This window comes from Pararge aegeria, chromosome 21, assembly GCF_905163445.1.
Source record: "Pararge aegeria chromosome 21, ilParAegt1.1, whole genome shotgun sequence".
NCBI classification, from domain to species: domain Eukaryota; kingdom Metazoa; phylum Arthropoda; class Insecta; order Lepidoptera; family Nymphalidae; genus Pararge; species Pararge aegeria.
Genome location: NC_053200.1, coordinates 2,924,376 through 2,946,861, shown reverse-complemented (window position 1 = coordinate 2,946,861; position 22,486 = coordinate 2,924,376). Strand labels below are relative to the sequence as shown.

The following is a 22,486-nucleotide window of genomic DNA, read 5'->3' as shown; positions in this document are numbered from 1 at the left end:
ATTCCAAGTAGATAAACTGGGAATAAAACGAGTGATGTAGCAAGTTCCAATCATCATCATCATCATCATCATCCATGATTAACCCATTGCCGGCCTAGTAGAGGGCATGGGTTCTTCTCTCAGAATGACGAGGGTGTAGGTTCACAGGATCAACCACGCTGGCCAATTGCGGATTGGTAGACTTCACACACCGTTGAGAATTTGTTCATACTTACGATGTCCTCCTTCACCGTTAAAGCAAGCGATATTTCAAATTTCTTATATTAAAAACGCACATTACTCCGAATAGTTAGAAGCCGGGGATCGAACTCTGTCACCCCAAAAGGTAGGCCAAAGCTCCAACGAACACCGCGAGTTACAAAATTAATCCAAAGTAATTATAAAAGCTCAGAAAATTTCGAAGAACTGATTCAAAATATGTTTTGGTGTTACGCTTATTCCGTCGTTTCTACTTACAAAATTGACATCTTACTTTGCTTTTGAAGAAAGCTTTATGAAAATTACCATTTTAGTAATGTATATAAAATTGTAGGTTTCGTTTACCTCCAACGTATTTCACACCGGACCAAATAATGACCAGCGTGCTGACGTGATGGTATATGTGCAGGAAGGACGCCTGTCTCTGCTTCTTCCTCAGCAAAAAGAACACTGTCTCGGAGAGCTCCATGAGCTTCAGTATAATCGTCCACCAAAGGTACCGAAGCATTCTCAAGGCTTCCGGATTCCTAGAGTAGTCCGGCAGCATGCAGCCGAAGTGATAGGTGGTAGTCCACCCCGAAGTCATTATCTGGCAATTAACAATTAAACTTATACGTCTGTGCTTTTTTTTTTTGCTAGAATAAGAAAACGGGCTATGAGCGGTATGTTAAAATAAGTTACACCTGTAGCCACTCTAATACAAGATATACAAGAGAGAAGGATTCTACCAAGCAGGGCTATAGGCAGGAGAGATTTATTTTATGTCCTGATTATATCCACAACATCATATCAACCAATTACCGGCCCACTACAAGGCACGGGTCTCCCTCCCACAATGGGAAGGGGTTAAGCCCGTAGTGCTCCACGTTTGAGAACTCTCAGGAATGCAGGTTTCCTCAGGATGTTTTCCATCACCGTTGAAGCAAGTGATATTTTAATTGCTTAAAACGCCGTAACTTAGAAAAGTTAGAGGTGCGTGCTGGGATTTGAACTCCGCCCCTGGAAGTAAAGTCGAAGCCCTACCCTATCTGGGCTATCACCGCTCAATCCGCTATATTCACTCACAAGGGATAAACTTTACTTTCCCATCAGGGAAAAACAAAAGATTTCCCCCCTTTAACATTATAAGTTATGTGGATATTGTTAACACCTGTGGAGAGAATGTCTCCTGCCCATGCTTCTTAGTCGTTTCAGTCTCGTAAGCATGGTCGTGGTCGTCATCTGTTGTGGCTCGCTTTACTATCCGTCTCCACTCTTCCCTATAGGTTGCCTCTCTTGTAGAGGACACACATGTAGAGGAGCGTCGATTCGGCCTTTACTTGGTCCGTCCATCTTATCAGTAAATAATCGCGTGCTCTGGCACCTTCCACTTTACCTTGATCAACAAGACGCTAAATGAACACGTGACCAAAGAAACTGAGAATTCGCGGTTGAACTGCAGTGGATAGGCGCTGTTTGTTTGGTACTGCATTAAAGCTGGCATAAAAGCATGATTACTGTAGGTTTAAAACCCCAGCTGGTTTTAAACCTACAGTAGATTATGAGCATGATCTTCATAAAAGTAGTCTTGATATCTTCCTAATATTTTGACAGATAGTATGAATATGCTCGACGTGGAATCTGAACCTCGAGCCGTCGAAATAGGATTGAGAAACGAATCTGTTCTTCTATCACCTGTATTAAAACCTAGCCCTGTTGAATTGTAATTGTTGCCCTGTTGTATCATGTGTTCTCCTTTCCCTTTAATCAGTAGTCAACTCTATATCCATTACTTTTAGAACATGATTCTCTTTCACAAGGATTGGACGGGTTATCCATCTCTTCTTTTGTCTTCCTCCGCTACGTCCAAGATTAGCTCACAGATTAAGAATTGGAAGACCGCGTGCACGCTTTGTGATTTACATTGCTTTGTAAATTCCAAAGCGATAAGTAAAGGGAAATTGCACAAGACACTTGGCATTTAGCTTTGAAAGGCATGGCCAGTTGATCTACTTATAGATACAATATGTAACTGTGATTATAAAAGCTTTGCATTACAAAAGATATTACCCATAAACATGACTGGACCAAGAGATAATAATTTCTATAAACTAAGAAACTATGTGGGAGTAAGGATATACCCTCATTAAGGGTAGGTACAAGCTGCAACACCGAAGCTTTTGTGTCCGAAGATCCTCATCAAATCTTCACAAAAGTTACTAAAACTGAATGTAACATAATGCTGAGATAGAGTAAGAATTAATAAGATTCAGTATACTCGAAATTAACATGTGTTTAGGAAGTAAGCCAAGCTATACCTTGTGTTCTAGTGGTTATGATTTCTATATACTGTTACACTAATAATTATATGCATTAGAATTAAGATTATTTCGGGGTCCATACAATTTTTTTTCTGCGTGGTGACGGCTGATCAGAATACAGTTGTCACCAGCCTACTCTTGCGGGTGTTGTACCAAGGAATATAACGGTGAACGGGCAGCAGCGACCATTGTGCTACTACTACCATGTACTGCGTTCACAAAGCCGTCTGCCCTGCGGGATTATTATGAGGCAACCCTCTCGTTGGCTCATAATCAAAAAGAGGTCTTTGGTCCATTGATATTATATTTCACGATGGTACCAAAAATAAAAGAAGAACTCACCCCCCAAGTAACAACGGCGTTGGACACAATTTGCAGCACATTGTACCACTTGATGACTGTCCTCAGATCATAGGCGGTTCTATCAAGCATGATATGCGGCAGAAGCTTTATGATCGCTAAGTAACTGGCGATGATCGAGACGAGCGGCCATGGTGACGTCATCAGCAGCCAGTCTTTAACTCTATGATCTGTAATAAAATGCAATTCTCTGTATACAATTCGTGGTAGAGATTATACTAGTGGCGCGTGCTAGCTCGCCAATACCTCGCACACTGCCTAGCCTATAGGACAGCATTATTCGCAGACAGTGTGCGAGGTGTTGGCGAGCGAGCACGCGCTACTAGTATAATCTCTATAACGAATTGTCTGCAATTATCTGCGATCAATGCTGTCCTATAGGCTTTTAGCTTATAGGACAGCGTTGATTAGCTTTGAAGGCACGATGTGTTTGCTGATTGTGGCATGAAGTACATACAAGTGTTTGGAGTTTTGTGAGAAGTCGGCGTACATGTAGATCAAAAATTTTTTTTAATTTTATTTTTGGTTTTATTTTAATATGGATTAATATCTTATTAAGTTTTTTCCCCTTTTTGTTGTGTGTTCTTTTTTTTTATTAGTGGCATTGGCTTTTGGCTGCTCTAATCTATACATATAATAAAAATGGAGTGTGTATTTGTAATATTGGAATAATCGTATTAGTTACTACTATTACAATTTAGTTTTTACTACATGTATATGACTATATGTAGGGTACATACACCAAAATAACATTTGTTACAATTTTTGTCTGTCTGCCTGCTTGTTCCGGCTAATCTCTGAAATGGCTGGACCCATTTTGACGGGACTTTATAGGCAGGTAGCTGATGTAATAAGGAGTAACTTAAGCTAAGTTCATGTTAGAAAAAATATTTTATATCATCGTGAGATTAACCGATTCAATGCGGATGGCTCCGCAGAGGCGCCATGTGTATCTTTTGTGTATGGCGGGTGGCGCCCGAGAGGAGCCAAAATGTTTTCCTGTAAAACTCCGCTAAAAAAGCTTTATTCAGAGGCTAGCCCTAAATGAAAGTTTCCTTATTTGTCACGTAGATTACGATACTAGTATTAGTTTCAAGATATAGCGTGAAAAAAGACATTTCAGATGTTGTAAACCTTTTCAATAGAAACAATAATTATGAAAGGTAACTTTTGTGCATGGCGGGTGGCACCCCAGAGGAGCCAATATTTGAAACCAAAAAACTGACTAATTTAAATTTATCAATAGTACATATTTCAGTGTTCTAAAAATATTAGTGTCTTTATTTATCACGTAGATCCTTTCCAGAGAAATCGCTTTAAGGTGTAGCGTGATTTCACACTCTTCGGGGATGGTAAACCATTTTAAGCGTTATTTAAATGTTATTTAATATTAAGGGTTACAAACGAATAGCACTAATCATGACAGTTAAATATTTAAAAAATATCTGTTTTCACTTTTTTTGCTTTGTGGATATGCTCTTTTGCAAGTTTATGGTAATAACTAGGTAGTTTCTCGAAGTATGTCCAAATTTAACCGGACTAGTAATTGCATTCCTTAGGTATCAAGACAATGTACTTAGTTTATTTTTGGTGAGAAACAACAACAAAAACGATTCTCAGAAAAGCACTATCTTTTGTTGTTATGCTATGCAGTCATATCAAAGATGTTTTAAAGATTTTTAAGCTTTTTATTGCCCTACTGCTTATTGTTAATATGCCGTGCCGACCGACCCTTTTTATTGATGGGCTAGGGAAAGATGTTATTTAACTAAAAACAAAAGAAGTCGGTGCCATAAATCACTTAACAAGGTTTCTCACGCGCAAATTACTTAACTATCGATGATGTTTTTTCGTTTACTTCTGTTTTGCTATTTATGGTGATCAGACGTAAGCACGTTGTGACCGTTTAATGCTCGCTTCTGAAGTCTCTTAGTTTGCCTTTTAACAACTGTGGACTGTGTATCTGGACTTCGAGATTTTGCTTCAGTGACTACCCCGGCTAGTAATTTGGACTCTGTTTTGATTCTTGACTTTACAAGGTGAGTTTTTTTAACAATGTTCTTTTTTTCTTTTCTAGTCTTTTCAATCATTGAAATTTAACATGAGCTTTTTGAAATTTAACATGAGGGACAGAGTGATTCCATGTTAGAGGAAAACCTAGATAGGGCATGTAGCACAGGTCTCGTGCTACAACTTTTGTAGGAACACTCATATGCCAAAATAAATCAGTCTTGAGTTATTGAACATTTTATGGTTTTTGGAAAAAATCCCATTTCGTGACCAGTGTTCAGAACTAAAAAAAATACAAAATTTTCTAAATTGTTCGTTTATTATTCTGTCTTTAACTACACAATGTTAAGTAAGAGGTAAAACACTTAAAATTCTACGTTAAGCGGAAAGATAGGTACCCTATGTAAGGTGTTCTCTTGAAACAAATGAACAGACAAACACCCCCAGACTCATACATAGACACACAAACACCACATACACACACATAAGCGCTTAAATACATAACATTCGACGAAACAGATAAACACTTACACTCATACACACTCACATGTACAAACACTGTGTGAGTGTGTATGTGTGTGTGCTTGTGTATGACAGTGAATGTGAGAATGTATATCTGTGTGAGAGAGTGTGTGTGTGTTTGTGTGTGTGTTCGTCTGTGTTACAACACCTTTATAACGTATAAAATAAAGTGTGTTGACTGCTAGATAACTTATTCTACTATTTTTTTCAGTTGCTAACCAAAATGGCTACTCCTCCATCCCCTGAACCTGGCCCGTCAAATTGGGATCTCATATCTATGGAGTTATCCGGAATGATGTCTCCCAGCCATATAAACTTATCAGACATGCCATGCATTGATGCTATTATAAGTGATGCAGAATTGTATGGGATTTTGGCACAGGATGTGGATAACTTTCTGGAAGATTTGGTAAATGAAAACACAGAAGATGAAGAAGCCGTTTGTGCTGAAGATCAGTTAGAACAGGACGTTGAAAATACAACTGATTGTCCCCCTAGAGCCCCTAGAGCCCCTACTACCGATTGGTTCAATGGAAACCCCTCGAATATGGCCGAGATTCCTTTTACGGGCACACCTGGTTTATTACCGCCTCATAACATGAGTGGAAAAACACCGATAGATTTTTTCTTTTTATTTTTCAATAGTCGTATCATTGATTTAATTTTAAACTGTACAAACAAGTGCGGCAATGAATTGAAGATTGCAGCACGCACCGCACAAGCTCGTTTTACAAAATGGAAGGAGATAAGTCTTGAGGAGTTCACGGTATTTATTGGCATAATTTTATTTATGGGTACCGTGAAAGTTAATAGAATGGCCGAATATTGGTCTCGACATTATTTAATGCGCCTAAGCCCACATTCATTTATGGCTAGGGACAGGTTTTATTTAATATTAAGAGCATTAAATGTCCAAGATGAAATGAGGCCGGAAAGTATTTTTAAAGTAAAGTCGTTAATAGATATGTTCAACGAAACAATGTCCACAACTTATTACCCATCCAATAATGTTGCAATAGATGAATCCTTGATTTTGTGGAAAGGACGTCTTTCTTTCCGCCAGTATTTAAAAGGGAAAGTCCATCGTTATGGAATTAAATTATATATGTTAGCTGACATGAATGGCCTAGTAATAAAAATTCATTTATATGCTGGTTCTGGGGATCAATTGGTAGGTGGAAAAAATCATGTAAAAAAAGTAGTAATGTTGTTAATAGAAAAATATTTAAATAAAGGCCATTCACTTTATATTGATAATTATTATAGCAGCGTTGGTTTAGCAGAGGAGCTTTTAGATAAAAACACGTACGTAACAGGTACACTACGAGCAAAGCGCGCTGGTAATCCCACTTTAATTAATATAAAATTAAACACCGGTGAATCTTGTATTGTTCACAATTCCAAAAAAATTGTTGTTACCAAATGGCAGGATAAACGCGAAGTGCTGCTTTTGAGCTCGCAGCATAAAAGCATTTACAAAGGGACTAATAGTCGCCGAATACGCACTATAAAGTATAAGCCTGATGTACTAATTCAGTACAATAAATACATGAGAGCAATTGATAGGCACGACCAGCTTTTAAGTTATTATTCCTGCAAACACAAAACCTTACGTTGGTATAAAAAAGTTATAATCCATTTAATCCAAATATGTTTGGTGAATAGCTTTCTTTTATATCGAGAAATAAGCAAATCGAATATAGAATTATATGATTTTAGAAAAAGTGTATTAGAAAATTTATTAAAGCCACCAACCGTGCCACAACGATCCCTTGTTGAAAGAAAAATACATTTACCTAGTACTTTTACTAAGAGTGGTGGAAGGACAATGAGAAAGCGATGCAGAGTATGCTATAGCAAAACTAAAAAAAGAAACTTGGTTATGTATGGTTGTTCTGATTGCCCAGAATTCCCAGGGTTATGTCTCACCCCATGCTTCCGAGAATATCATAAATATTAACAAATGTATTAGAAATTTTTAATATTTATGATATTTTTAGCTTGCAGGTATTTCATGATTTCAATTAATACACACACTATATGTTATAATTTGTTTAATTGAAGATTTTTAAATACTTATAACAAACAATTCTCATTAGTAATTACTAAATCAGTCTTTTTAATGATTATAGTAAAAATCTACCTTATAAATAAGTACAATTATGTAATATTATTGCACAATGTTAATAAATAAACCTTAATATTATGTAAAACCGATGCTTTTCATTTAACTCGCCTCTCTCTCTTCATCTAAAACTCTTTTCATTTAAAACTTATGGTTTATTAATAAAATTATTTTTTTAGCGTTTCTATAATTTTTTGCATTATAATATATCTCTCATTAATACTAAAACGTAGTAACTCGTTAGATACGAATTTCCCAAAATATTTACAGGCGTGAATATCCACGACGGTTGTACTCGTAAATTGTTCTTTATCTTCTACCATTATATTTTCAGTAAACGTTGAAATATCTTTGGTGGATATTTCTGTGTACGTTGCACAATCTTTCGTAGGTTTTTTTGTACCTTCCGCCGCAGAATTTATTTCATCTTCATTTTCTTGACCAGGTTCCCAGTCATCATAAGTCTGGGAATTTTGTTCTAAATAAGCCTGTTCGACAAACTCGTAGTCAGTGTCACATTGCGTTTCCAGTTGTGATTCTGGGATATATTTTCTTTTTTTTGGTAATTCTAGAACAAAAAAGAATATATGTTTATATCAAGCAAAAAAAAAACTTGCTGTGAGCATTACGACGAATTTTTCTGTAACTACTTTTTGTTTAAAATAAAAAGTGCGTAAACTGAATTGTAAATCTTTTAAATTTATGTAAATAAATGTAATTAAATAAAAAATCTATCATGAATTTAAATTTTGTCGACAGACTAGAAAAGAAATAAGTATAGTTTTATAAATTCAATGAAAACTACAAAAAGGTTTACAACACCTTACATAAATGAGTCACTTACCTTCCATTTCCATTAATACACGTAGATAATCACTTTTTTATACACTAAACGAACAATAAAACCGCTTACGTTCGATTTTGGTTGGCGACTAAACTTACAGCAAGTGGAAACAACAAAAAAAGCGATACATTACAATACATGGCGGAAGGCGCCTTAGGGGAGCCATCAAAGTGCCTGGCGTTGGGCGCCCCAGAGGAGCCACGAAACATTTGTTCGTAGCCAGGCATGAAAGTTTGTCAAATAGTCCACCGCATTGAATCGGTTAAGAAAATTAAGGACACCTAAACAAAACTTAATTTGATAAGATCTATTTAAAAACTACACCCGATTTTTTTTACAAAAATATACAACTTATGCTTTAAAACAAAAACTAACGCAGACGAAGTCGCGGGCAACAGCTTCTTAATAATAAAAATAAATATATATAGACCTGATATAGTGCTAGTCGATCGATCAGTGCGCCGTGCAATAATTGTTGACATAACTATTCCACATGACGATAATCTGGTGAAAGCTGAAAAGGAAAAAGTATCTAAATACTTGGACCTTGCTCACGAAATTACCGCCATGTGGAATGTTGAGTCGACCGCTGTTGTTACGATAGTCGTTTCAGTCAATGGTCTTCTCGCGAAAAGCTTCGACCAACATCTCAAGAAGCTTTCGCTTGGTTGTTGGATCAAGGGTCGGATACAGAAGGCAGTAGTCCTTGAAACGGCGCGTATTGTGAGGAGGTTTCTCACTCTGGAGCCCTGACCACCGGTTGCTTGGGCATTCAAAAGCCCCGCAAGCGGAGGGTGGAAGTTTTTTTTTTTATAAATTTTTAATAGTGTTTTTTAATTTATTCTTAAGCATTGTTAATAATTTAAAAGAAAAAGAAAAATAATAAATGATAGAAATGAAAATAAATAAATAAATATATCCCATAATATTTCCATAGCTGACAGAACTCTCAAATAAAAGAGTTGCTAGCTTCGAAATGCGAGAGGTCATATATTATAATAGATTTTAAAATAGATAACTTATGATAGATGATGTTAGAAAATAGCAACTGCTAAGTTTCCGGCTTCTTTTCGGTGGAATATACGAGTAGCTTCCGAACTGGTAGTTGAGTCAATAAATATAGACAGACTTTACCTTCCAAGTTCTTAGGGAGTAAACCTATATGAAAAGATTTTTTTTTTTTAGATTTGTTTTTTATTTACTAAATTGACTAGTAAACATAGCCAACGGGCTATTTAAAAAAAGTCGCTATGCTGTCTAATATCTAAATATAGACCACATTTTTAGGATCAGTATTCGCCTGGATCTACATGCGTTGAAAAAGTATATCTAACTGTATTGTAAGCAAATCTAAATACTATTATATTTTTTTAAATTATATGTGTACGTATTTAAAGCAAGTATGTTTTATATAATTTATTATTATTATTTATTTATTTTTGTAATTTATGTTTATTATTTAAGTATTACTTTTTGTACACCCTAACCCTTCTTTTTAACTTCATGTACTCAATTTGATTTGGTATGTTGCCTGGTAGAGATCGCTTTTAAGCGATAAGGCCGCCATTATACTTTTTCTACTTTATTTTAATTGTATATATATATATATTTTAATGCTTGTATTTCATTCATTAATTAATTCAAATAAATAAAACAAATGTTGTTACATTATTGCTTATTCATCATCATATCATTGTTTTAGAACTAGTCCTCCCAGCTGGCCCAGTACGGATTGGTGGAATTCACACGCCTTTGAGAACACTGTGGAGAACTCTTGAGGCATTCAGGTTTCCTCACGATGTTTTCCATCACCATTGAAGCAAGTGATATTTGAATTGCTTAAAACGCACATAACTTAGAAAGATCGGGGTTCGAACTCGGCCCCCGAATGTGAAGTGGAAGTCCTAACCACAAGGGTATCAACACTTCATTATAATTACTCGTTACTGATTAAATATTTCTAACTTCTCATTCTTTAGAGATTGGTACTTTTCGTTTAGCTAGGTAATATTTATTTAACTACCCGCTTATACAAACATTTTCTTTTTAGCTGCATTTAATTATGCTAATAGATAATATAGTTTATAGATTAATATACCTTGTCTTGTGATTATATAGTGTAAGCTCACAACATGTTATAGTTTTAAGTTTAATGTTTTCTCTACAGCAGGGCTAGCACGGGCGGGAGATAAAAATTATATCCACCGATTATATCTCCTGACAAGGGATATTGCCTCCTACCCATGCTAGCCGTGATGAGCTAATTGTTGTAATTCTTTTGAGAAATAAAGAACTTAAACCATTAGCTAGTTAGATTACATTTTAGTCTGTAACATATAATTTTGAGAATTTTCGACATCAGCTTAACCGCAAAATGTCATTATTGGTTATCAGATTAATTTGTTACAACTAAAAGTTGACCACATTGAGAATAAATTGCGGCCTAGAACGCCTTCGTAGATGTTACAACTCACACTATGCTATTCTATGACTATAGATTTTTGTTATCCCCGACGCGAAAACGACGGGTTGCTTTAAGTTTGACGCGTCTGTGTATATAGGTGTGCGTGTGTGACAGCAAATTTTTATATGTTGGCAAAGTTATTGTAGGACAGAACAGTCCTACATGTAGGCTATAGGAAGGCTATGTTTGTATTCCGATTGAGGTCATAAAACCACCTGTATAAATATTTTTACTCATTTGTACTCGTTTCTTTAAAAAGGCGAAGGTTCTATATATTCCTCTGTACGTACTTTTTCCAAGTGTTTTCACTGATTTCTCAAAAAGTTGAGGATTTTGAAATCCTTCGATGGATTGTAGGGTAGTTTTCTTGCCACCGAGTCAGTATATGATGAGATAGGTAAATCCTCAAATTTTACAGCCATGTTCATATTGTTTGTTGAACTCTCACAAATCAAATGAAGTGTGAGAGTTATTAAAGTACATAGTTTTTATCCGTTATCTCCTGTAGAAACTAGCTTAGTAGCTCGAAAAAGACATTTCTCGTCTTTCAAAAGTTCTCATTTGTTTAAGCACACGCCGCGCCGCGGCGTTAGTAGCCTTTTGTATTATGCGCTTCTCTTTATTATTTTTATTTTTTACAGTTGCGGTAAATGTGCTTTTAACTTAATTGAAGCGTAGTGCTCTAGAGTAAATGTGAATAGAGTACCTACCCAGTATAGATCTTTACGACGTTATCGTTTGTGCACGTTTTTCGCCATTGAAAGCTTTGAATATGTATTATTTTTTTACCTTTGGGGAATTGTTAAATTAGTTTTTTTTTATAATAACTTAATTTTTTTTTAATTAAGGCCACGGATTTAGACTATATTTGTATTTGACTTAAAGGGCTCTAACAGACGAACAGACAACCGGATATCATTAAAAACGATCATAACAAGCCAAACAAAAGCTTTTAAAAACACTTCAAGACAACCTCTATATAACGTGTAAAACAATTTATTATTGCTTATATATTAATAACTGTATTACATTAAAAACTTTCGTATTAAAATTAAAGCCTATAAGAAAACTGAAGCTTATAAGAAACACTCAAAGACGATATCAAGCTTTTGTGATGATTAGTTGACTAATAATAAATGTTGGCGAATGAATCATTTACCTATAAATTATATGAGATCAACTAAAACGCTTATATCAAAAATATTAAGAAAATAATAATCGTTTCATTTTAAATCAACGCTCGTATAAACGGTCAAGTGTGAATCATTATGAGTTGATCCACTAGAAACTATTTCGAAAAAAATATTAACCAGTTAGTATTAAGAATGATCGTTCCCATTCAAATTAAAGCATGTAATAAACACTAGACGTAAACGGTATCGAGTGTGAATCATTGAAAGTTGATCAACTAGAAACGATTGCTCATGTACCATATTACTTGATCGCAATGACTCGGGCCGTTGCGATGCTTATCGTCGGCTATCGTGACAAATCAACTCACGATTCCGATGCGATTGTGATTTGACAAACGAAATAGGCGCTTTTTACGCACGCACGATTTGCGTACAAACGGTGCAAAGTAAGCCCCTGACTGCTATCTTACCTAGTAGACAGTGGTGATGCAATCTAAGATGGTAGCTGGCTGTCATGTTGAGGGTATGGTAGTTATATGACTATCACTGGTTGTTGACATCGGTGGCAGATATAAGAACGGTAGGTTTACAGACTAGCCGTCACAAAAAGCACTCACACTGGAAATTTATAATACCTGAATTGTATCGAATCTATTCTGGAGGTTCTGACTGTCCTAGTTATTATAACTCTACCGACAAAGACGTTCCGCCAAGCGTTCAGGTACGATCTTGCGTAGAAACCGCTTAGGGGTATGTTGTTAATATCACTGCCCTACCCCTAACAGGTTACCATCTTAAACTACATCGTCATTTACCAGCAGGAAGTGAAATTTTCACTTTTTCCTTTTGAGAACAATATGTAGAAGTCTCAATCATGTAGGTTTCCTCACGATGTTTTCCGTCACCGTCGAAGCAAGTGATATTTTTAATAACTAGAATGATGAGAGCTAGAGATGCGTGCTGGGATCCCCCCCCCCCCCCCCCCCAGGTCATCACCGCTTATGTTACCGCGTATGTTTGTCAACTGATAGTCGTATAAAATAAATAAAATATAAGTGCGAATGGCGCACCATAGTTCCTTTGCTAACTTGTATTCGAATAAAGAATAAAAAAATAGCAGTAGAAAAAGTTGGTAGAAATCAATCATAATAAAATGACGTAAACGACTAACAACAAAGTGCCGATAGCGCACTATAGTTCCTTGGCTAACTGGTATTCGAACAAAAAATAAAAAAGAGTGTGTGTACTTATGTACACGCATTAGAAGTTATACTTCTTTGGCGTATGGAAAAAAAAATAACTAAAATGTAGTAGTGATTAACGATAAATATTAAAATTTATCAAAAAGATATTATTTAAATAAAAAAGGTTATATTAACGTAATAATATTTATTTATTCACACTGTTAGTACAAACAGTGTGACGAAACAGTGTGTGTTACGAAACACGTGTTCTAAATATAAAAATACCAGAATATACAACTTGAACATAGTTTTCGATGTTCATGCCACCTCGAACCAACTTTACGATGTAGAATTCAGGTGTCGGTTTGCGAGCGCATCGCAAAAATTCACTCTCATCATTTTTCTCCATCGCGCCAAACGAAGTATAACTTCAAATAAATAAATAGACGAAGGAAAAGGTGGTAGAAATCAATCATAATAAAATGACGTAAACGACTAACAATAAAGTGCTAATAGCGCACGATAATGTAATTACCCGCTCACTCGCTAGCGTGCAATGTCGCAAGCAACGATGCACTTGCACATCGCGTTATGTCACAATATGCCTGAAAGGTTACCCGCACTCTGTGCCACGTTCGATGCGATAGACAACTGTGTTTACTGTAGTGAATCTTTTTTAGTATCGTTGTGATTTGTAACTCGATGAAACGAAAATGCGTCACAATAGACAAAGAAACACATAAATGAATTGGGGCGAATGAGATAGAATGCATTACACCTTTTTTTTCCTATGCCAGTTGCCATGGAAACTGAATAATCTGTATCTATACTAATATTATAAAAACCAAAGTTTTTTTTTGTTTATACCTAATAGGCTCGGAAAGTATTGGACCGATTTAAACCATTTCTTCGCAAAAAGAAAGCTAAACTATCACAAAGTACCTAAGTTTCGTTTATATTTAAAAAAAATTGGACATCCTTAAGATAATTACAATAATGTAACCCAAAGTAGCAAAATTTGCCTATAATATTCATTGCTCGTGCGCTGAAAAACTATAATATAGATGGCAATTAAGAGGTAGGTATATACTACAAATTTAATAGCTAAGAAATATATCTTACTATCATAGTTAGGATGTGGTGATAGCGCATTGGATAGGAGCTCGACTTCACTTTCGGGGGCCGAGTTCGAATCCCAGCACGCACCTTTAACTTTTCTACTTTTCATTTTTAGTAATGAAAATATTACTTGTTTCAATGGTGAAAGAAAACGTCGTGAGTAAACCTGCATGCCTGAGAGGTCTACATAATGTTCTCAAAGGCGTGTGGAGTCCACCAATCCGCACTGGGCCAGCGTAATGGACTACGGCCTGAACCCCTTCTCATTGTGGAAGGAGACCCGTGCTCTATAACAGCTTATGTGTTCTAAAATTTTATTAAATCGCCGGTGTAAAGAAAAGTGGTTTACATTAGTATCGCAGTATTTATTGTTATTTAAATAAATAGTTTTATCATCAAGGATATTTATATAGCAGTAAAATACCTTTTAAATCATTCCAATTGGACATTTAATTTAGAAGTTAGCGCGAGTTTAATAAATTTAAGGACACCTAAATTGAATGCCACACATCTAAATAAATTTTCTCTACTTTAGTGTACGGGTTTCGGATAAGTGTTTACCTGTACTGGAATAAAAAAGAGGTTAGATATAAATAAAAGATCACATACCTGCTCTTTCGTAGAAGACAGTGTTATACGCTCCTGTGACGGTCTCCATTGCACTTTAACGAGCCAGCTCGTTTTTGTTCCGCGAAACAATGTAACATCAGCAACGACAACTTTGCAAATGGAAATGTATGCCTATTACTATACAATACGCTTCTCTATAATGCTTGATAGTTGATTTGAATAGCATATAGATACGGGTTGATTTTTGTTTAGTTTTGAAGGTGCTTTTACGTACACTTGAAGGAAAAATTATATTTAGTTATTTAATATGCATTTAAAAATTTCGGTACCGGCAGGATTGCAACCTGCATCACTCCGGCAATCGCATCCTAGGTGCTTAACCAACTTACCAACGGTTCTCATACCATCGATGCCAAAATTAATTGTATATTATGCCATTATTGCCCTTATCTCACGTCATGTGGGATCGGTATAACATTTCATCTGTTGTATTCTAAATCACGGCACCATAATTAATTGAGCATGGAATAGTTTTTGCTTAACCTAAAGCTATTGTCCGATTGAGAAAGATTATAAAAGAGAGAGAGACAGAGGAATAGCAGGTACCTACTAAATTTTTGCAGACGTTATACAGACACGTGTTTCTATGGACACAAACGCACAGTTGCGCAAGATAACAATTATTTCCATCGTCGGACTCTAGAAGCATCCCATTTCTCTCCCTGAATTTTCTCTGGTCTGGCCTGGTGGGAAGCTTTGGCCGACGCTAGTTATCACCCTCCCGACAAAGGCGTGCCGCTTAACGATTTAGTGTTCCGCTGCGATGTCGCGTAGATACCGATTAGGGGTATGACTACCATACTCCGTAACAGGTTAGCCCGCTAACATCTTAGACTGCATCATCACTTACCACCAGGTGAGATTGCACTTAAGGGCTAACTTGTAGTGGAATAAAAACAAACTTCAGGTCACAAGCCTGATAATTTGTCATGTCAGCTGATTTTAACTAAAACCTTTCTAAACCGCTGTACCAAGACTCAAACTCTGAACTCCCTGGTGATTCTACGAGTCGTCAGTTATAAAATTCAAAAAAATTCTAAATTTATTTATTTTAAGTAGGCCTAAAATAAGCACTTTTGAAACGTCAAGTCTGTCTGTGTGTAGTGACTCTACCACCGGTTCGGAAGGCAGATTCTACCGAGAAGAAGCCGGCAAGAAACTCAGCAGTTGCTCTTTTCCAACATTAACAATTTACATTTTACATTTCAAAATTCATTTTTCTATCTTGTGAGAGATGAAAGCGGAGCCGGATGCTTCCAAGCAACCTTGTCATTATGAAATTCATCAATTGTATAATAACCTCACTGTAATAAATGTGTTTTAACACATTCTTTAAACTTATGCATTGGTAGGTCCAAAATTACCTTAGGAATCATATTATAAAAGTCCCCACAAATGACTTCTGCACCTTTCGCAGACGATATGCAGATGTCACTAATTTATAGTAGTATAGTATCTTTTTATATATCAAAAAGGTGCCAAGCCAAACATTATTCTTAAGTACACTTTATTGAAACAGCCGCTGTTCATGCGCGACATTTCATTTGTAATTATAATAAAACTGAATACTATTACCTAAAGGTCGATAGCCGCCCGATCGTCGTGCCCTCCTATATCATTCAGTGTAAAATTGCACTAAGGTCTCTTTACCTTTTAGTCTTTAAATAAACTCCGCTGACATGATAATTTATCAACAGCATCTTCACGTCGGTCCGGAGGTTTGTGATCAGAAGTGGGATGCTTGTTTAGACTGACGATGGAAATTCTTATCTCGCGTACCTGTGCGTTTGTGTCCATAGGAACACGTGTCTGTATGACGTCTGCAAAAATTAAGTAGGTAACTGCTATTACTCTCTCTCTCTTTTATAATCTTTCTTAATCGGAAAATAGCTTTAGGTTTTAAGCAATAACATTCCATGCTCAAATCATTATGGTGCCCGTTATTCAACAGATGAAATGTTATGCCGACCCCACATGACGTGAGAAAAGGTAAGAATGAAAAGTTTGTTTTTGTTTGACCACGATACCTAGTCGTAACAACAGTGTCGGTATAAGTCAAAGTCAAAGTCAAAAATATCTTTATTCAAGTAGGCCCATAGGTGGCACTTTTGATGCGTACATAAGAATTACACGGTAGTGAGATGATGTATAGGATTTCTTGTCAAAAAAATCTCACTGCCGAACCCAAGTTAAAAAATAAGACACTAAGAAACATTTACTCAAAAATTAGGCTATAGTAAACTAAGAGTGTCCAAGAATACGCAACGGACCAGCGTGGTAGACACGACCTAAACCCTTCTCATTGTGGGAGGAGACACATGCCCTGTAGTGGGCCGTAATTGGGTAAATGATGATGATGATGGAACTGATAATACAACCCAATCCAGTGCAATAATTATTTGAATCGGTTTACATTTGACGGAGTGGTGGTGTAAAATCGTTAAACACTTTCACCCCCAGCACGGCTAGACATGGGCGGGAGACAATTATATCCCCGGGGAAAGGATATAAATTTATCTTCTCCCACAGCTTTATCAACTCTCAGAGCACTGGAGCATAAGTGGAAATAATATCCGAATAATATATGCGTAATAATAAACGGGGGTAAACTTCTCCTATTCCATGTTCCCGTGCTTAAGCAGGTGGACACGTTAATTATATTGATTTGCTGTGGAGTATAAAGATTGAAGAAAGTATAAATTACACCATACAGATTCTCATGCTTTTCGCGGAGTATTGCAAATTAAGCTAATAAACGCTAGCTAATAAAATAAACGGGGGTAAACTTCTCCTATTGTAGGTACCAGTGATTTAGCAGGTGGCCACGTTTATTATATTCCTGTCAGGGGATATAATTTGGGTACATCATGTTTATCTCCCACCCGTTCTAGCCCTGCTGGAAGGATCTCCCGAATTCCAGGATAAAAAGTATCCTACGTCCTACACCGTAGTATAAGCTCAGATTACGTAGTGTTTCATTTGAATTCATTCAGTAGTTTCGGCGTGATAGAATGACATTTTGTAACGCTAATATGCAATTCAATGAAAAAGCGAGTTAAAATGTTTCATGTTTTCCTTCCAGTCCAAAGAGAAAATGACGCGTGGCGTGAGAAGGGGCTGCGTCCGTCTTCGAGCTGCAGTGATCGGCATCGACGATGAGGACGATTCCACGTTCACCATCACCGTCGACCACAAGACTTTCCACTTTCAGGTGAGATATACATATCCGTGACAAGAATTCTAGGGATCACCATCAGTGGCGTGCATAGAGGGTATGTAGATGATATAAAATGAAGAAAATCGCAAAAAAACTTAAGGATAGGCTTTGTAAGTGTTATTGAAAGCCCACCCGTAAGTATTTAAAACTCGTACTGAAGATTTTCTTCATATTATCATCTGAATACCCTGTCCATACCCTCTATGCACTATGAATACCGGCCAGGGCACGGCTAGCATGGGCAGGTGACAATCAAAGGAAAGGTTACAAATGTATCTCCTCCCACAGCTTTATCAACTCTCAGAGCATTGGCGCACAAGTGGAAATAATATTCAAATAATATATGTGTAATAATAAACGGGGGTAAACTTCTCCTATTCCATGTTCCCGTGCTTAAGCAGGTGGACACGTTAATTATATTGATTTGCTGTGGAGTATAAAGATTGAAGAAAGTATAAATTACACCATACAGATTCTCATGCTTTTCGCGGAGTATTGCAAATTAAGCTTAATTTTCATAATATATTATGGATTTCGGCAAAGTAACGCCTAAGTAACGGTTATATCCAATAGGTATGGCAGGTATTTGAAACCCATAGAACCTAATCGGTTTCTTAGCGAAGCGAGGTAAGGCCAAAGCCTTCTTCAGCTTCTCTAGCATCTAGCAGTTCTTCAATGTCGTGTTTTGACGGCCAAGGGGCGCAGTGGGCAGCGACCCTGCTATCTGAGTCTAAGGTCGTGAGTTCGATTCCCACAACTGGAAAATGCTTGTGTGATGAACATGAATGTTTTTCAGTGTCTGGGTGTTTATCTGTATATTATAAGTATTTATGAATTATATTCATAAAAAAATATTCATCAGCTATCACAGTACCCATAACACATGCTGCGCTTACTTTGGGGCTAGATGGCGATGTGTCTATTGTCGTAGTATATTTATTTATTTATTTAATGTATTTAATAAAGATAACATAAATTGACGCAGTCGGGTTTTTAATTTTTTTTTAAATATATATATTTTGTTATTAGAAAATGAATAACTCTAACCTCATATTCTTAAGCTAATACAGTTGCATTCAAATAAGCCGCTACATGCCGTGCGTCATTGTAAACCCTTACAATTTAATACTCGAAGGGATTTGGGAAAGGTTTCTTCGTGGACCGAGTCACGACCAATTTACTTCGTTCATCGGAATATCATATAGAAAAATAAATTAATAAATATACTACGACAATACACACATCGCCTCCTGGTCCCAAAGTAAGAGTACCTATCTTGTGTTATGGGTACCAAGATGACTGATTTAAATCACGCTAGTACCCATAAAAATATAAATCAGTCCGCTTCGCCAGGGCTAGATTTTGCTTCATTTTATTTAAACAATAAGCTGTATTTGACAGTTTGAGAGTTCGAAAATAGGAGTGCTCCGATCGTCACAAAACTTTACAGGATTACTCGCCAGGTCAATCCGGAGATTCCCTGAACGTTTCGTTGAAATCGGTCCAGCCGTTTCGGACACATTTTCTCTTTTATATATATATATATATATATAGATATACATAAATACTTATAATATACACATAAACACCCAGACACTGAACAACATTCATATTCATCACACAAACATTGTCCAGTTGTGGGAATCGAAGCCACGGCCTGTGACTCATAAAGCAGGGTCGCTACCAACTGCGCCAATCGGCCGACAATATACCTATAACATAACATTATAACAACTATAGTCTCGCAGTATATTTTGCATCATCATAAATGTCAACCCATTACCGGCCCACTACAGGGTGCGAGTCTCCTCTCAGAATGATAAGGGTTTAAGGCCGTAGTCCACCACGCTGGGCCAGTGCGGATTGGTGGACGTCACACACCGGTGAGAACATAATGGAGAACTCTCAGGCATGCAGGTGTTCTCACTACGTTTTCCTTTACCGTTACAGCAAGTGATATTTAAATTGCTTCAATTAAAATACAACATTCAAATATATGTATTCGAAAATGATTTACCACATACAAATAATAATTGTGAGCTAATTTGCTTTTAGAGGCACATAACATTTTAAAAACTATCTCATATAATGTGGGTCCTATATTTTGAATCATCATCATCATTCACAAACACACACACACACAAACATACATACACAAACACGCGCACGCCCACACTCTAATTAAGTGTACGCAAACACCTCAAAAAATTATTTTTTCTCTTTATATAGTTTTGCCTCTGTTAATTTGTCTTAACGTTTGTTATTAAGACCATACATATAGAAAAGACACTGCCTCCTAAAACACAGTTTAAACTACCGCGACCGCAGGAGACTGGGCTTCCCACTAATTAAATGTATAAGTTTTTCTGATTGTATAAAGTTTCATAGCATGATACGGGTTTCCTTTTAGAATGAGAAGGCTATTTAGCCATCTATCATATGAGTGTGGATTGGTAGGACTTCACACATCTTTGAAAACCTTATAGAGAACTTTCGGGCATGCTGGTTTTCTCACTGTTAAAGCAGGTGATATTCCATTTGGCCTGACAAAGAATTTAGGCCTTACACGAGAATTTAACGATGAGAGTGATAATGTGTAGAAATGACCATTCTCTTTGGAGTCTTTAAAAAAAAAAACGCAGCTTCCTGGCGAAAAAAGCACCTTTGCGCCTACCGATAAATAAATTCATATATTTTGCATACGGAATGCGTTATTAGCCAAGTGGCTCGGAATGCACTGGGCGTTGCTTTAGGCATATATCGCATCGGATCTTGTTGCGACCTCGCCTCACTTATTTAGGATGAATCACAGAATCCTGCCTTTCTCTCGCGCTTCCGGCGCATTTGGCACAAGCAGAAACATTTCCATTTCTCGTCCGGAATACTAATATGTAATCTTATCTGCCGTCATCGAGTCTGCAGACTGTAGTGTGTACTCTGGTGATTATAATCAGTGCTGGCTGAAAGGTCAGGCGGTTTATGGGCTATTTTCAAAGTTTATGTAATGTCAACTGAACAAATCGTTGTACTTAATGTATCTGGCCACAGGCTCTTCATTTGGTGGTTCTTATTTTTTATGTGTGTACACCGATTTCTTTTCGTCGTTTCTTTACCGATTTTTTGGGTTCCGCTCCTCAAATGGAAAGAAAACATCGATAATAAATAACAAGTAATAAGTGTAATGCGCTACTACTAACCAAGATATATATAATTTCTACAACATTTATATTATACTCGTATATGTATTTTAATATTTATAGGTATTAAATATTTTTGTTATTTATTATTTTAATTTCGTATGTATACTTATTTATGTAGGTTTGCTTTATATCTATAAATTGATTATATATATTTTTTTTCATTGTAAACTGTAAAATGATGATGAAAAAGAGCAATCTGCTGAGTTTCTTGTCGGCTCTTCTCAGTGGAATCTGCCTTCCGAACCGGTGGTAGTCACTACAAACAGACTGACTTGGCGTTTCAAAAGTGCTTATAAACTGGGCCTCCTTGAAATAAATTAATTTTCAATTTGATATTATAAATATCTTTACTTTGTGCACTATTCAGTGTTAGTTTTATCGATAGCTTCTAACGCTTAAGTTGCTTTTAAAAGATCATTTTAAGTGATAAGGCATCCTTTGCACTATATACTTTTGTCTTTGTTTTTAGTTGTATTTTTGAAGTATAACTTCTTTAGGCGCGACTAGGGAGTAACTCAGATTTTTTTTCTGGCGGAAGTAACGCTTACGTCAGACGTTTTTACGTTGACGTTTTTTTTCACGGTTCAGAATAATAAAAATGCACTTGATCATATTTTACATAATATTGCTGTACATCGTAGCCTCGTGGTAACCACCGGTACCTCTCGCCAGTGTTGCGAAAACATATTTTCAAATCGGTTGATAAATAAATGACGTAGATCTGAGGTAACAAAAATCTTGACAAGAATGCGAAAGTGTTTGTTTATCTGTCCTTCACGAACTAACTAACCAACCAATCACCTTGATTATTGCCATGGAGTATGTTGAGTTGGAGATGAAATTAAAAAAAAAAAACTAAGTAAATTATGACTTTTGAAATGAACCAGGATGGTTATTCAGATATCAAGCTTATATCTCTATAAGGAATTTTCGAGGAATGCAACTTCATTATTCGATCTTACATTTAAGGACGGGTTAAGAAGAAGTTGCTAATTTCGGTTTTTAATATAAAAAATGCACATACTTTCTTCAATCATTTCAAAATTTTTATTTACCAGTTCGGTCATTGACATGATGTTGTCGAGTGGGCGGTGTAACTTTGAAGTGGCCTTGATTTAACGATAAAACTATTATCATTGTTTATTTGCCAATATCAATTGTTTTTATCATTAAAAACTGT

General features: G+C 36.3%; 3 protein-coding genes across 4 annotated transcripts in view; 2 read left to right on the top strand and 1 right to left on the bottom strand.

Annotated features, from left to right (window-relative positions):
• The window catches only part of LOC120632994 (oxysterol-binding protein-related protein 9), a 91,639-nt gene that overhangs the window by 15,149 nt on the left and 54,004 nt on the right, over positions 1-22,486 (top strand). For both annotated transcript variants that reach the window (XM_039903008.1, XM_039903007.1), the window contains exon 2: positions 17,972-18,100. In XM_039903008.1, the coding sequence (XP_039758942.1) occupies positions 17,972-18,100 (129 nt within the window). The remainder of the gene's footprint in view (positions 1-17,971; positions 18,101-22,486) is intronic.
• LOC120632995 (piggyBac transposable element-derived protein 4-like) lies at positions 3,773-7,369 on the top strand. The gene is made up of 2 exons (XM_039903009.1): positions 3,773-4,897; positions 5,602-7,369. Exon 2 carries the CDS (start codon positions 5,614-5,616, stop codon positions 7,348-7,350), a length of 1,737 nt encoding a protein of 578 aa, XP_039758943.1. The 5' UTR covers positions 3,773-4,897; positions 5,602-5,613; the 3' UTR covers positions 7,351-7,369.
• Positions 7,430-8,620, bottom strand: LOC120632996. The gene is made up of 2 exons (XM_039903011.1): positions 8,360-8,620; positions 7,430-8,083 (listed from the first exon to the last, which is right to left on the bottom strand). The coding sequence occupies exons 1-2, from the start codon at positions 8,370-8,372 to the stop codon at positions 7,683-7,685; spliced, it is 414 nt and encodes a 137-aa protein (XP_039758945.1). The 5' UTR covers positions 8,373-8,620; the 3' UTR covers positions 7,430-7,682.